General features: G+C 40.8%; 2 protein-coding genes and 1 long non-coding RNA gene across 4 annotated transcripts in view; 1 reads left to right on the forward strand and 2 right to left on the reverse strand.

Annotated features, from left to right (window-relative positions):
- Positions 1-13,868, reverse strand: part of LOC311627276 — a 570,423-nt gene that overhangs the window by 260,576 nt on the left and 295,979 nt on the right. The gene's annotated exons all lie outside the window — the stretch shown is intronic.
- Positions 1-13,868, forward strand: part of ANO3 (anoctamin 3) — a 189,120-nt gene that overhangs the window by 106,818 nt on the left and 68,434 nt on the right. For both annotated transcript variants that reach the window (XM_084893600.1, XM_084893601.1), the window contains one exon: positions 4,890-4,986. In XM_084893600.1, coding sequence (XP_084749726.1) covers positions 4,890-4,986 — 97 coding nt within the window. The remainder of the gene's footprint in view (positions 1-4,889; positions 4,987-13,868) is intronic.
- On the reverse strand, positions 8,063-10,888 carry LOC311627264 (E3 ubiquitin-protein ligase BRE1B-like; the record flags this gene model as incomplete). Its single annotated transcript, XM_084893603.1, has 1 exon — positions 8,063-10,888. Exon 1 carries the CDS (start codon positions 10,871-10,873, stop codon positions 8,063-8,065), a length of 2,811 nt encoding a protein of 936 aa, XP_084749729.1. The 5' UTR covers positions 10,874-10,888.

Here is a 13,868-nt window from a genome sequence, read left to right on the forward strand (position 1 = left end):
TTGTGTGGTACAATTCAAAATATGAAAAAATGCTTCTTCCATCCAAAGCTCAGCATTTTTTCTTGTAGTTCCAACTTTTAACCATGGCCTTAGCACTGGGCAGTACTAAGGACAATTGAGGGAATCATGGTAATTCATTTCCTTTAATTTTTAAAAATATGTATATAATAGTGTTATATATGTATATGTATGTGTATGTGTATATGTATATGTATATGTATATGTATATGTATATGTATATGTATATGTATATATATGTGTCAGTTTTCCCTAAAAACAAAGTACTTTCTTCTAGAGATGAATCCTGCTCCACAGCCAACTTCCTTGATTTGCTATCTCAGCATGAAATCCAAATGATAATTAGCATCAAAACAAACAACAAAAAATCACCTACTGTTCCAAAGCATTTCATCTAGTCACAGGTTTATTTTAGAGTTTACACTATAGAAGATAGCATCTTCCTGTCCTTCCATTTATTTAATCATTATCTTAGAGTTGTCTATGGCTAGATCTTTCACCTCTTACATTAAATTTATTCCTAAGTATTTTGTTATTTTGAATGCAGTGACAAATGGGATGTTTTTTTCTTAATTTCTGTTTCTGATAGCTTGTTGTTTGTGTATAGGAACATGTGATATTTGTATATTATTGATTTTGTATCCTGCAACTTTACTGAAGTGCTTATTAGTTCTAACAGTTCTCTTGTGGAGTCTTGATGGTGTTAGAAAAAACAGTTTTTAAGATGAATTAACAAAAAGAAAATTATTCTTAGACAGACCTATTGTTCAAGTTGATTCAGTGGGTACACATTCATAAGGCTTTATCACCCCTCCAAAGCTGAAAATGGACAAAAAGCCATGAGAAGAATAGATTTGCTGTTCCTATTGATTTATGTTCCCATGGGGTAAATTAGGCCTCTTTTGTATGAGGTAAATATTCTTTAACCATTAGTACAAGGAGTGTTTTAAAAGGCATTAGCAAACTCTTTTCCTCAGTGCTTTATGGTCTTATATAACTGCTACCCCTGTCACACTGTAATTAAGATCCTGTCAGACTTTCTATTCTAAATCAAGGTAAGCTTCACTGAATATCTTGACTTTCAAAATTTCATAGAGCTGAAATTTTCCATTCAAGGTGTCAGATGTGGCTAAGTGGTAGGTGTTATCACTGCGGTGTGGGAGAATTCAGGGCCTTTATTTTGTATTGCTTTGTTTTAGTATATTTTTTAAGTTGTTTTTTGTTTAAAATGTTGAAAAGCTAAGGATTTGGTTGTTTTTATTATGTTTCTATCAGTTAAGTTCACATAAGTTAAAGTCATATTTCTTAATTGCCCTGCAGTAAAATTATATAACCAAGTTGTATATGTATTTGTGTGAGGGTGTATATATATAGATAGATAGATAGATAGATAGATAGATATAGATATAGATATAGGTATATAAATATATATTTACATGTATATTTTACATGTGTTCAGTGCTCTTATAGATATATATTTATATGTATATATTTACATGTGTTCTTATATATATTCATATATATTTACATGTATATATTTACATGTGTTCAGTGCTCATATATATATACATATATATATATATTTACATCTATATATTTACATGTGTTCCGTGCTCTTATAGAATGAAATGTGGTCCAATTTATGCATATGAGAGGACATATCATAAGAATATAAAAATGAACAAGCAGGTGGATATGGCCTCGGGCCCTGAGTTTCAGGTCCAGAGCAAAGAACAAAAACCCCAACTTCCTAGTCCATTATTTCCTCTTTGGCATTAAAATTTACCAAGAAATGTGTGTGGGGCTCAGTACCGACCAGCTTTTCAAAAGCAGTTGAGTTCTAAAGGGCCTCTCAGTCTGTCTCCTGACAACACTCTTAGCAGCAAGGGATTCTTTGTTGAATCCCTTGTTGAATCCTTTGTTGAATCCCTATTCTTATAACACAGAAATAAATATCTTTATTTCTGTGTTAACTGCCTTTATTACCAATAACCTTATGTAATATCCCAGTTAGGTATTATCTCTTACTAGAAATAAAGATATTGATCCTCAGAGAGGAAAATGACTTGGTCAGGAGAGGCAATGGTCACCCTGGTCCTAAAGGCTCTTAACAGCATGTTCTATTTCAAATGGCAACTCATTTTCAAACCTCTATCTAATATATTTTTAAGTTGTAGATCTATCCTCTTCAAAAATATTTAACTGCAGCCCTGGCCAGGTGGCTTAGTTGGTTGGAGCATTATCCTGTACACCAAAAGGTTGTGGATTCAATTCCTGGTCAGGGTACATACCAGAGGCCACCATCAATGTTTCTCACATCAGTGTATCTCTGTTTCTCTCTCTCTCTCTCTCTCTCTCTCTCTCTCTCTCTCTCTCTCTCTCTCTCTCTCCCTCTATCTCTCCCCCTCTCTCTCTCTTTCTCCCTCTCTCCCTCTCTCCCTCTCTCCCTCTCTCCCTCTCCCTCTCTCTCCCCTTCTCTCTCTCTCTCTCAATATATAAGTGCACATTGCAGTATTGTTAACTGTGGGCATATATTGTAGAGATCTCCAGAACTTATTTATCTTGCATAGCTGAAACTCTATACTCTTGCACAGCAATTCCCACTTCCCTCTCCCCCACCTGTTGGCAAACAGTATTCTTCTCTGTTCCTATGAGTATATGTGACAATAGATATTAAACAAAAGAAAGCCATAATTCAAGGGGTGGTTTACATTATCCTGCTCAGCAAAAGAAATTAAGAATCACTCATGCTGGCACTCTTCCTCCCTCTAGTGGTGAAGTAAAATCAAAGAAATTCCCCATAGTCTCAAATAAGGCTACAAATTACATTGTCAAAAATTGTTTAATATTTTTTATTACTTATCAAGTTAAATTTGAGCATGTTATAGAAAATGAGTTTAATGATTCTGGAATTAAAAATAGGATTCAGCCGAAACCGGTTTGGCTCAGTGGATAGAGAGTCAGTCTGTGGACTGAAAGGTCCCAGGTTCTATTCCAGTGAAGGGCATGTACCTTGGTTGCAGGCATATCCCCAATAGAGGGTGTGCAGGAGGCAGCTGATGGATGTTTCTCTCTCATCAATGTTTCTAACTCTCTATCTCTCTCCCTTCCTCTCTGTAATAAAATCAATAAAATATATTTTAAAAAATAGGATTCATTCTTATGGCTTGGATTTTAGACATGGTGCTTTTATTTGACAATTTGGAAAATGACAGTATAAACCGACTTTATAATACCATCCTAGTATGAGATTTTAATGCAGGGCACATTATGTCATTCTTGAAACACAATGAATTATGATAACAAGCCCATTTTAATGAAAATTTCCTTAAAGACATGTGTTAATTCTTATTTGTACAAATGTGTGGTATTACTAAGAGAAGATATAACCATCTTGTTCTTTGGGGCTTTTAAAATGTCTTATTTTACCTGTTTCTTCCTACTTCATACAGACATTCTGATTACTAGAAATATGATGTGTGATAATGGGAGGATTATAGTGTATATGAGACTCATCATCATCACTAATAAACTGGTTTTTGAAAGGAAAATTCCTTTTAATATAAAGCAAATCTATCCTTCTTTTAGATATACTTGATGGAGAATTGGATCCAAAATCAGAAAAAAAAACTACAGTCTGTCTCCAGAACTACTTATTGTTAGCTGTATGACCTTGAGAAATATCAGTTTCCTCTCAGTTGTGGGGATAATTATCCTGGCAGGAGATTGCAGTGAGGACTAAATGTAATGGAGATGAACTCATCTCTGCTCATGGCAAAGCACTATATTATTATATAGTATTTGTACTTGCTATTTATTCTTATTCTGGCTTGAGATTATATATATTCCACACATGAAAATCTTTTTTTTTTTTTTTTTTTTTGCTTCATTTGAGTGTGGACATTTTAGAAAATTGCCGTTTTTACTGCAAACACCAATTAAACTTTTATGTTCAGACCTCTATTCAAAAGCCTTGAAATTACTTTCATTATTTCCAGAGCAGATTTACTTCAAGACAATTTATTCAGGGATATTCAGTGGGAAACACCCATGCATGACAGATAAAGGCACAAAACATCTTAAAAATAGGTTGCTGTAAACTCTCGGGCTGTGAGACTTTTGAGAAGTTATTCTTGATGCCCTGCTCCTGTCACAAGGTCATCTGTAATGTATGCTGAGATGTTTTTAAAAGTAATGGCATAAAACTGAAGAGATAGATATTATACAGTTATATTCTAAGAGAGAATATAACATATTCCAGTAAATAAAAACTGTCAGTTCCATATGACAGTGTATGTCAAGGTACACAAAAAGAAGGGGGAAGGGAAGATTGGAGAGGGGAGGGGAAGTAAGGGGAATCAACTCTCAAATTTTCAATGGACATGATGCACCGATGTACTCCAGTGGATGTCATGAAGTTGTGTGAATTATGGATGCTGTTCACTTTGATGATTCTAAGGCAGCAAGATCCAAGTGAAAGATAGATTTGAGAAATCAGAATAGTTAGATTTGATTCCAACTCAGCCACTTCCAAGCCTGTGAACTTGGTTAAAATTCCCTTGGGTGTTCCTCACAAAACTATCCTGCATGCCATGGCATCATGTGTAAACGTGTTTTGTAACAAGGAGCCACAACTGTCTCCCGAGTATATAATCTGGGTGGAGATATCTAAAAATAAAGAAGCAACCAGAAACTTCATCACAGATATCCTAAAATTCAAGTTAGAACCACAGTTTTCAGTTCTTCTGCAGCCCCAGTATTTCCATTTTTTTTCCCTGTGTTCCTGCTTCCCACAGGATTGACTGTAGGAGCTAAGCACCTTCCTAAACATGAAGCTTTATACTTTCTTTTTTCTGCTTTGATTTCTCCAGCAAAGAAATTTGCAAGGCTACTGAAGTCTTCATGTGCCCTCTCTGTGAAAAGAACTGCTCACTACAGAGACTCAACGAAAGCTGTATCTATGCCAAGGTGAGTGTGGACACTCAATTTCTCCTTCCTAAGCTCTAGGTAGGAAAAAGTCTTCCAATAAATGGCTTTATAGCAAAGTTAAATGTTCCCAAAAATTTTGACAATCCATATCATTGACAATGAAGTAAGATTTAACTTTGGCAATTACAAAATGAGTATATTTTTATTTAAGTATTATTGTCTTCCTTTATTTTTATAATTAATTATTGTCATCATCAACACAGAGTTTCTCTTGGAATGATGTCTAGATTCTTTTAAGGAAAGATTATTTTTATCTTTCATTAAGTCTCATGAAATTAAAATACTTCTAATTTTGCAGGGGGGGGAAATAAAATGACATACCAAAATTTTTCAAATTGCTGTCTCTCAGAGTTAACTGAAGTTTTGTGTTTTTTATTTTTGTGTGTGGTTTTTTTATTTATTTTTTTTATTTTTTATTCCTTAAATCCAAATAACACCCAGAGCAAAGAAATCAGAATTTTGGGGTTTGTAACCTAGGCATCAGCATATTTTAAAGATTCCCACTCAGGTGATTCTACTATGCATACAAGTTTAAGAAACTGAATCTCAATTATTTATGTATAACAGTTTTATTAAATTATAATTAACATATAAATATGTACATATTTGTAGTGTATAAATGGATACATTTTTATTATATGTACTAGTCACCACACTTGAAATAAAGAACATATCCATCACTTCCAAAATTCCTTCAAGCATTCATAATCCCTACCTCCCAACTCCACTCCTGTACTCAGGCAACCAACTGCTTTCTGTCATTATAGATAAGTTTGTATTCTCTAAACTTTTATGTAGATGGAATCATACAGTGTGTGATTTTTTTTTCTGCCTTCTTTCCCACAAAACAATCATTTTGAGATTCATCCATGTTGTAACATGTATCAGTAGATTATTTCTCTTTACTGCTGAGTAGTATTGCATTATAAGTCCATACCAGAGTTTGTTTATCCATTAACCTATCAATGGGCTTTGGAACTGTTTTAAGTTATTATCATTTTAAATAAAGCTGCTATGAACATTTATCTATCTATAAATCTTGTTATAGATAAGTATTATTTCTTTAGGATAACTCCTTAGAAGTGAAATAGCTGGTTTATAGAATAGGTATTTAACTCTCTAAAAATTGCCAAACTATTTGCCAACATGTTTATACCATTTTATATTGTTGCCAGCATTGTATGAGAGGTCCAGTCTTCTATATAATCATAAACCCTTAGGATGTGAAGTCCTTTTAACTGTTCTAATAGATGTCTAGTGATTTTTTTTATAGTTTAATTACTTGAAAAAAATCTGAAGATTTTTAAGATCTGTAACATGGGCATACAGCAGCCCTCTATCTAATGCTATTCCCATAGCAAAAGCAAGATCTTTCTGTGGAGTCTACTCGATTTCTAAAATATACTTAGTTTTGAATTATTTTAAATCTTCCAAAAAGATGTCTCATTTGGGAAGCCATTTTCTCAACTTTTTTTTTTTCCAAAACCAATTGTGTTAGAATTATTAGATGTATTTACACATGTCTTAGCCCATGCATTTTGAAGACATATGACAGACTAGGGACACCAATGAATTCCTTTAGGTTACTTATACTTTCACCTGAACAGATCTAAGGAAACACACTGGCATTATCTGAGCACTAAATATAATAAACATCCACATATGTCAGAGTGATAAAATGAAGAAACATTCCAAAGACTAAGGGGCTTTTGTCATCATGTAATATCTATATCTCTCCTTTCCCTGGCAGAAAAAAAAAAGTATGTTTAAGGACAGATATGACTCATAAAAAATTCACTTAATAACTATTATAAGAAAGGTGAAAAATGGAGCTTGCAGAGGAGAATATTGCCTTGTGGAACAATAGCGAAATAAAACCCATCAGGATGAAATATTTCTCTTGTATTTGTTTCTCTGTCTAAAATAAAATATAGCTACTTCTTTCACACCTTAAAAATCAGAATTATGCTTCCTTCACTGGATGCAAATAAACATTTTCTTTAGGGTTGAACATTTACTTATAACAGATAACCTATACAAAACATCTCTAGAGCAGTAGCTGTGGGTCTGAATGGACCCTTGAACCTGTCAGCAGCTCTACTTTGCAAGTCCCACCTGCTGCCCCCAGGGCCCAGAGTTTGCTTGGGCAGCAGGATAGCAAATATTGTGGATACTGGTTCAGTCACAGGGTTAGATGATCTTCTACCTGGAATGACTAAAAGTTGGCCCAACTGCTAGTCTATCCCTTCCCCTCCTGGGAAGTTTGTCTCCACTGCAGTTTAAGGCCACCAGGATGAAAGCAGGGTCAGGGCTGGAGACCCACTGGAGACTTGCTAAGCATAAAGTAGGGGTAATTGGCTTAGGAGAATAGGTATTCCGGAGGGGTCTGCTTACAATAGAAACAGATGATCTTGGTTCAGCACTCCCAAAATCAGGACTAGGTGACTGCAGAAACCATAGAGCTTCCCAGAGGAAGAGAACCATACCCCCTGACCACCCATATAGAATATAAGCTCTTATCACAAGAGCCAGATCAAAGAGCCCAGGGAACTCCACTGGCAGGGAAACCTTGCCCAGGCTTGGAGGGCAGGGAGTAAAGACTGACTCACTAGGCTCTATGGTCTAGTCTGAGAGCGAGGGACTGGGGACCTGGCCCACCCTGATCCTCACATATGAGTGTGTAAGCAAGTAGTCAGCCTCCTCTTTCATGGAGGTCACAACCTGGGGAACTTCCCCCTTAGGGTTTGGATGGACCTGTGGAGACAGAGATGGGTTGGGGCCAGCTTTCAGGAAGCTTAGATGGATGCTCTGGGCCCATTTAATATCTCATAGCATATCTTTCCAGCAGAGGTGGTACCTCAGCTCTGACAGGGAAAAGAGTGGAACTTGGCTGGTCCCACCTCCACTAACATGTACTAGGAATCTCAAACAACTAGATGGGAAGGCAAACAACTAGATGGGAAGGGGCTGGGCCCGCAGGGTCAAGAACAAAAGGAGGAACTTGGGGCACAGCACCTAGGGTCCATAGGTGTTCCAGAGTTCCCGAGTTACAGGTTCAGCTGATGTAGATACGGTGGAAATCATGGGCACCAAAGGCCACATTGCACTTGGGACACTTCCTCTGGCGGGCGTCATAGCGGCTCTGCACACACTCAAAGCAGAAAACGTGGAAGCACTTGGTAAGCACTGCATCCTTCTTGCGAGTGTTACAGCAGGGGCAGGTCAACCGCGCCTTGTACTCCTTGATCTCCTCTTGGAGGATTTCATCAGCATCTGCATAAACCTCCACCTTCCTCTGCTTCTCCAGCTTGCGCCGCAGCCGTGAGATGTCCTCCTGAGCCCTCTTGAGGTTGAAGCTCTCTTTCTCTCGAGCAGCACGGCTCTCTGCCAAGCAAGGCTGGCTCTCTCGCAGCCGTGTCTGCACATGCTCCAGCTGCACCTTCAGGTCCTCAGCCAGCTGGGCTGCTTCCACAGCCTTCCTCTTGTTGAGCTCCAGGGCCTGGTTGCATAGCATCAGCTCCTTTTCCACACTTCCAAGGCTGCCCTGCAAGGCCTGCTCTTTTTCCTCCAGCTTCTGCATGGTGAGCAGCTGGGCATCCACCTGAGATTTGAGGCAAAGAACCTGCTCGCCCAACTCATCCTTCTCCTCCCGCAGCAGCTTGTGAATCTGGTTGGCCTTGATCCGCTCTGACATCAGCTTAAAGTTGGCATCATCCTTTTCCCGCAACAGCTGTAGCAGCCGCCTATTTTGCTCTTGCATGTCCTCAAAAGCCTGACCTGTCACATCCATCTCTGACAGCAGAGCCTCCTCCTCCTGCTTGGTGGCAGCCAGCTTGCGTTGCAGATGTTCTATCTGCTCCTCTGCCTGCCGAATGCGCCGCAAGGCCTCCTCGTCCGCAATCTTCTTCCTCTCCCTTTGGTCCCTCTCCTCCAGTTCCCAGATGTGATTCCATAGCTCAGTGACCTCGGCCTTGGTCTTGCATTCAGCTGCCATAAGCTGCACCTTATCTCGTTGCTCCTTAGGCACTGTTTTGTACATGTCCAGCAGTAGCTTCATCTCCTTCTGGCTTTCCTGGGCCTTCTTGAGCTCTGCTCGGAGACATTTGAGGAATTCTGACTCTTTCCTTTTGGGCTCCTCCACCTTGGCCTTCTCCCGATCAGCTCTTGAATATGCTGAGGCCACAGATTGGGGTCCCAGGCCAGGCCATTCCCACTCTTGAAGCTCCCACTGGGGCGTGGGCTCAGGTTCTCGGACCCAAGAGGAGGGACCTGGGGCCCCGGAAGTTAAGACCTGGGCATCTTCCTCAAAGGGGACCAGTTCTTCTATCTTTGCTAAGGAGGTAGCCATGGTGGCACTAGGCATTGAAACCATCTCCCTTCTGCTTTCGTGGTCACCAATAGGCCCTGGTCCACTTTCTTCTTGTCCTGGGTCTGGGGCACTGAGATCAGAGTCCTCGGGGATAGAGTGCATAGAGCCACTGGCCTGGGCCTGGAACTTTCCAATCTCAGCCTGCACTTCCCTCAGCTTCCGTTTGTATCGCTGGGCATCCCCCTTTAGCTGGTGGTTGTGGCTTTGAAGGCTGCTGATCAGATGGCGCATCTCACGGTTGATGGGCCCTGCCTGCTCGTTGGCGGCCAGGTTCTGTTCAAACTCGATGCGCAGCATCTCATACTCCTTGCGTACCTGGGCCAGGGTGTCCTCCATCTGGATAACCTCTATACGCAACTTCTTCTGCAGCCCCAACTCGTCGCTCTCCATGTGCTCAATGTGCATCAGGTGCGAGTTCTTGGTGGCCAGCAGCAGTCCCCGGGTTTCCTCTAGCTGGGTCTTCACTTGCAGAGACTCATTGTAAAGCAGTGAGAACTGGGCCTGCAGCATTTGGTACTCCTCTGTCTCCTGTACCACCTCCTCAGGAAGATTCCGTAGGGCCACCTTGAGGTGCTCATTGGTCCACACAGCCTCCTGAAGTTCGACCTGTAGCTTCTCCAGCTCTGCCATGTGGCTGTTGGCCAATAACTGGTTTTCCTCTAACTCCGCATTCAGCATCTCAAATTTCTGCAGGCTGAGCGTGATCTGGCCTCCCTGGAAACCCGAGGAGCTACCAGATACATAGTAGCCAGAGTTGAGCTGCTCCAGGGCCTCTGCCAGGTGCTTATTAAGCTTTTCCTCGCGCTTGTGCAGCTTGTCAATGTCCCACTGCAGGTCCTCTACTGTTGTCTCCATCTCTAGCACTTTCGTCTCTGCTGATGTCACTTTATCTTGGAGCTCAGAGTACTCCAAGGAGATGCAGTGGTGCTTCTCCTGTAGCTGGGTGGCCAAGGCCTGAAGTCTCCGGTTCTCACAGCCCAGCTCCCGGGTGCGTGCCCGAGCCTCCTCACTTAGCTCCCTTTCCCTTAGGCTGCATACTCGCTGACAAAGTCCTTCCACCTGGCGCTGTAGGCGGTCTGAGGCCTCTACCAGACGGGACACGGCTGCCTTGGAGAACTCCATTCGGTCTTGCAGCCCCACCTCCTCACTGCTGCCGGCGCCCTGTTTCACCAGGAAAGCCGAAGCCCGTTCACTAAGTGCGGGCCGTAGCTGCACTGGCAGGGTCCCCTTCAGCTCTGATGCCGGCCCCTCCTGGGTCCCGCGTACCTCGGTCCCGGAAGACAGCTCCCACTGCTTCTCATGGTGTCTGAGAAGGGCTTCCACCGTGACATCCAGCTGGGCCCAGTAGTGATTGACAATGAGGAGTGTGGCGTCATCTGTGGCCTGCCGCTTTTCCAGCTTCTCAATCCGTTCTCGGAGTTCATCCTCGCAACCCTGGCGCTGTTCCAACCGCTCCGCTAGTTTCTTATTCTTGAACCGCAAAACCTTCAGATCCATCTCCTCAGAGAGAGAGAGAGAGAGATGTCCCCAAGACGAATGGGCTCTCTAAGCAAGGTTGCGGCCTTCTCCTCGAGGCTCAACTTCTCTGCGGCCTCGAAACCCACCGTTGGTTGGTGGGATGGCAAGATGGCGACACTTCCGGTTACACGTGGCACATCCGGCCACCCGAGGCACTTCCGGCACTTCCATCAGCGGCAACAGGAGCAGCCTGGCGCCCGCCATCTTGGACATCAGCGGGACATCAGCGCCCTCAACATTCTCTTGTCATATTAGTTTATATAGTTAAACACCTAGAAGTTACTTGACGGGCAATGCCGAGTATAAGGGAACAGTTGTGTTTTTTTGTTTTTGTTTGTTTCTTTGATCAAAGAAACAAGCCAACCAATGTGGGGTCAGGATCACTGAGCCACATTATCTAGGAACTTGTTAATTTCTCATGGAATCCACCCTCACTTGTGGCAAGTAATAGGAAAGTAAATCTGCCATGTTTATTTCTTGGAAAGTACAGTGTATACGTGTAATTATTTCCTTAATAATTTCAAGGATGTGTTTCATGAAAAACTGGTCTCTTCATGTGGTAATAGTGATGTAAGTAATTACTGTTTACTTTGATGATTGTTTTCATTTTTAACATTTAAAAGTATGGGACTTGAGAAACGCTGGAAACTAAGTCAGTCTGTGATGTTTGCACACTCATTTAAAAGCACCTGACACCCCACTGTCAATTTCCATTATGCAAGGATTTTAAGGTGAAATGATTAGATAGGAGGGCCCTTCACTGTTTTATCATATAATTCTAAAAATGAATCAACCTTTGAAGTGAGCTTTATTCATAATAGTTTTTATTACTGCCCTAAATAAGGAGTAGGTTGGGGGAGGGAGAGGAACTAATGAAGTGTCCATGTTTGATGTAGCTTGTGCCCAGGTCCAAAGGCTGTGGGTACCTGTACGGATTTTGCCCTGTCTCAGAATTAAAGACTGAGGCGGTCAGAGAAGCCCAAACTCCAGCCTAAATTCTGACTCCCTACCCCCAGCCCTATCTCCTGTAATAGCCTCCCTGGCCTACGGGCTTGAACCTTCACAAGAAGGCACCTTGTTCTCAGCCCAGAGGGCCTTTAATGGGATATAAGCGGAAGTTTCCAGAACTTGCTGTTATTCTTAACCCATCAAACAATTTTAGAGAAAAATCGAGCAATTAAAGTAGAGCGGACATAGACTTTATGCTTCCAGCCTAATGTGAAATTTATCTCCTTAAACAATGCCCACATTTATTGATTTCTTGCACTCAGCTCTCTAAGAGAAATAAGATGTTAAAGATAATGGAGAATTTGTGCTTAAACACAGCTTTCTTGAAGGCTTAGTTTGCTTCTGCATTCATATATTATTTCCACTCACATCAACAGTGTTGAATACAATGTTTGTCCATAGGTCCCTCTATGCATAAGCTATTTTTCTGATAAAATAATTCATTTTAAATACACTTTTATAGATTGGACAAGCCTATTTTTTGCTTTAGAAAAGTCTATTATGCTGCTTTGGGAATTTTCATTTTATTTCATCTGGAGTTTCTTTTATTAAGAAAGTATTCCTGTCCTATTAGGCAAAAAGTCTCTTCCCCCTTTATTCTGCTGCCAAATACCCATGCTCTAACCTGGAGCCATCCACTCTAGACTTGATGCTTCCTTTTCCCTCTTCCCCATTTTTACTCATCAGGCCTTATATAGCATATAAATAAGTCCCTTTGCACTTCAAGCTTTAACTGCAGGCTTCTAATTGCTCTTTTTGTCTCCATTGTCTCCCATATCATAATTCATCCTGCATGTAATAGCTTAGTGGCTCTACCACAGTGATTTTACACTTTTATTGTCATTCTTAGGGCAAATTCTGAAGTTTTTCCTAACTTCCATTCTACCTTTACCTCCCATTACATGTATGCACTCTTAAATTCTATGAGTGTTACATGTATACCATGCTATATCTTATGGTTATACTAGAGCTCAGTGTAAGAATCTGGATTTGTGCACTGCTGGGATTCCTCAGCCTAACTTGTGCCCTCTCACAATCTGGAACCCCTTGAGGGATGTTGGGGGCCTGGTGCATGGATTCATCCCAATCCCCACAGGCCAGGCCAAGGGACCCCACCAGTGCACAAATCTGTGCACTAGGCCTCTAGTATGCATATAAGATCTTTGGTTAATCTCTTCCCATCCTTCCTCCACACCCCTTCCCTCTGAGATTCATCAGTCTGTTCCATGTTTCCATGCCTGTGCATTAAGCATCTGCACCTAATGGTCAGTGTGCATCATAGCTACCAGTCAGATGGTTGGACCGTCACTTAGGCTTTCATATATATTATTTTAAAAGTTACTGTTTTAATTTACTGAGTTAAAAAAATATGAGCTGTATAAACAAACTTATCACAATAAATGAAAAGTTTTTTTTCAAGAAAAATGTTGTATAGACTATGACAAGTGGTGGCCATACAACCTGGTTGTTGCTAAATATGGGTTTTTACTTGAAACTTCTCTGAAAAACATTATTAGTGCCTTTAAGTGCCCTTTTGTAAAGTTTCTGTTCTAACACTCAAAGAGGCCATTCCCTGCAGTAGGTCTGTTGATAAGGGAAAGCAGACAGCTGTTGGGCTGTGTGGCAAGCAGCAGGTGTGTCTGTGGGATGCCTCTGGAAACAAAAAAAGCTGGATTGTCCTGATGGATGTAATTTTAGGAGCCCTGTAGGAGAATTTTTTTATGGTCCTTTTCTTTCCTGTACATAATATGCATCGATGATTGTTATGAAATCCAATTTTTATAGCATTTTTAGAAATTCTGAGCCTTAACAATCAAAGAAGTTTTACAGCTATTAGGACATCTTGCATCTACCGACAAGCCATCAAAAATAGCACATCTTTTGTATACTGATATTTCCAGTGTTGCTGCATTACAGGGAATAAGCACATCTTTTGTTGAGCAGCCTCTGAACTATAGACTGCAAA

The sequence above is a fragment of the Pipistrellus hanaki genome (genome assembly GCF_964339955.1).
Source record: "Pipistrellus hanaki genome assembly, chromosome: 9".
Classification (NCBI taxonomy): domain Eukaryota; kingdom Metazoa; phylum Chordata; class Mammalia; order Chiroptera; family Vespertilionidae; genus Pipistrellus; species Pipistrellus hanaki.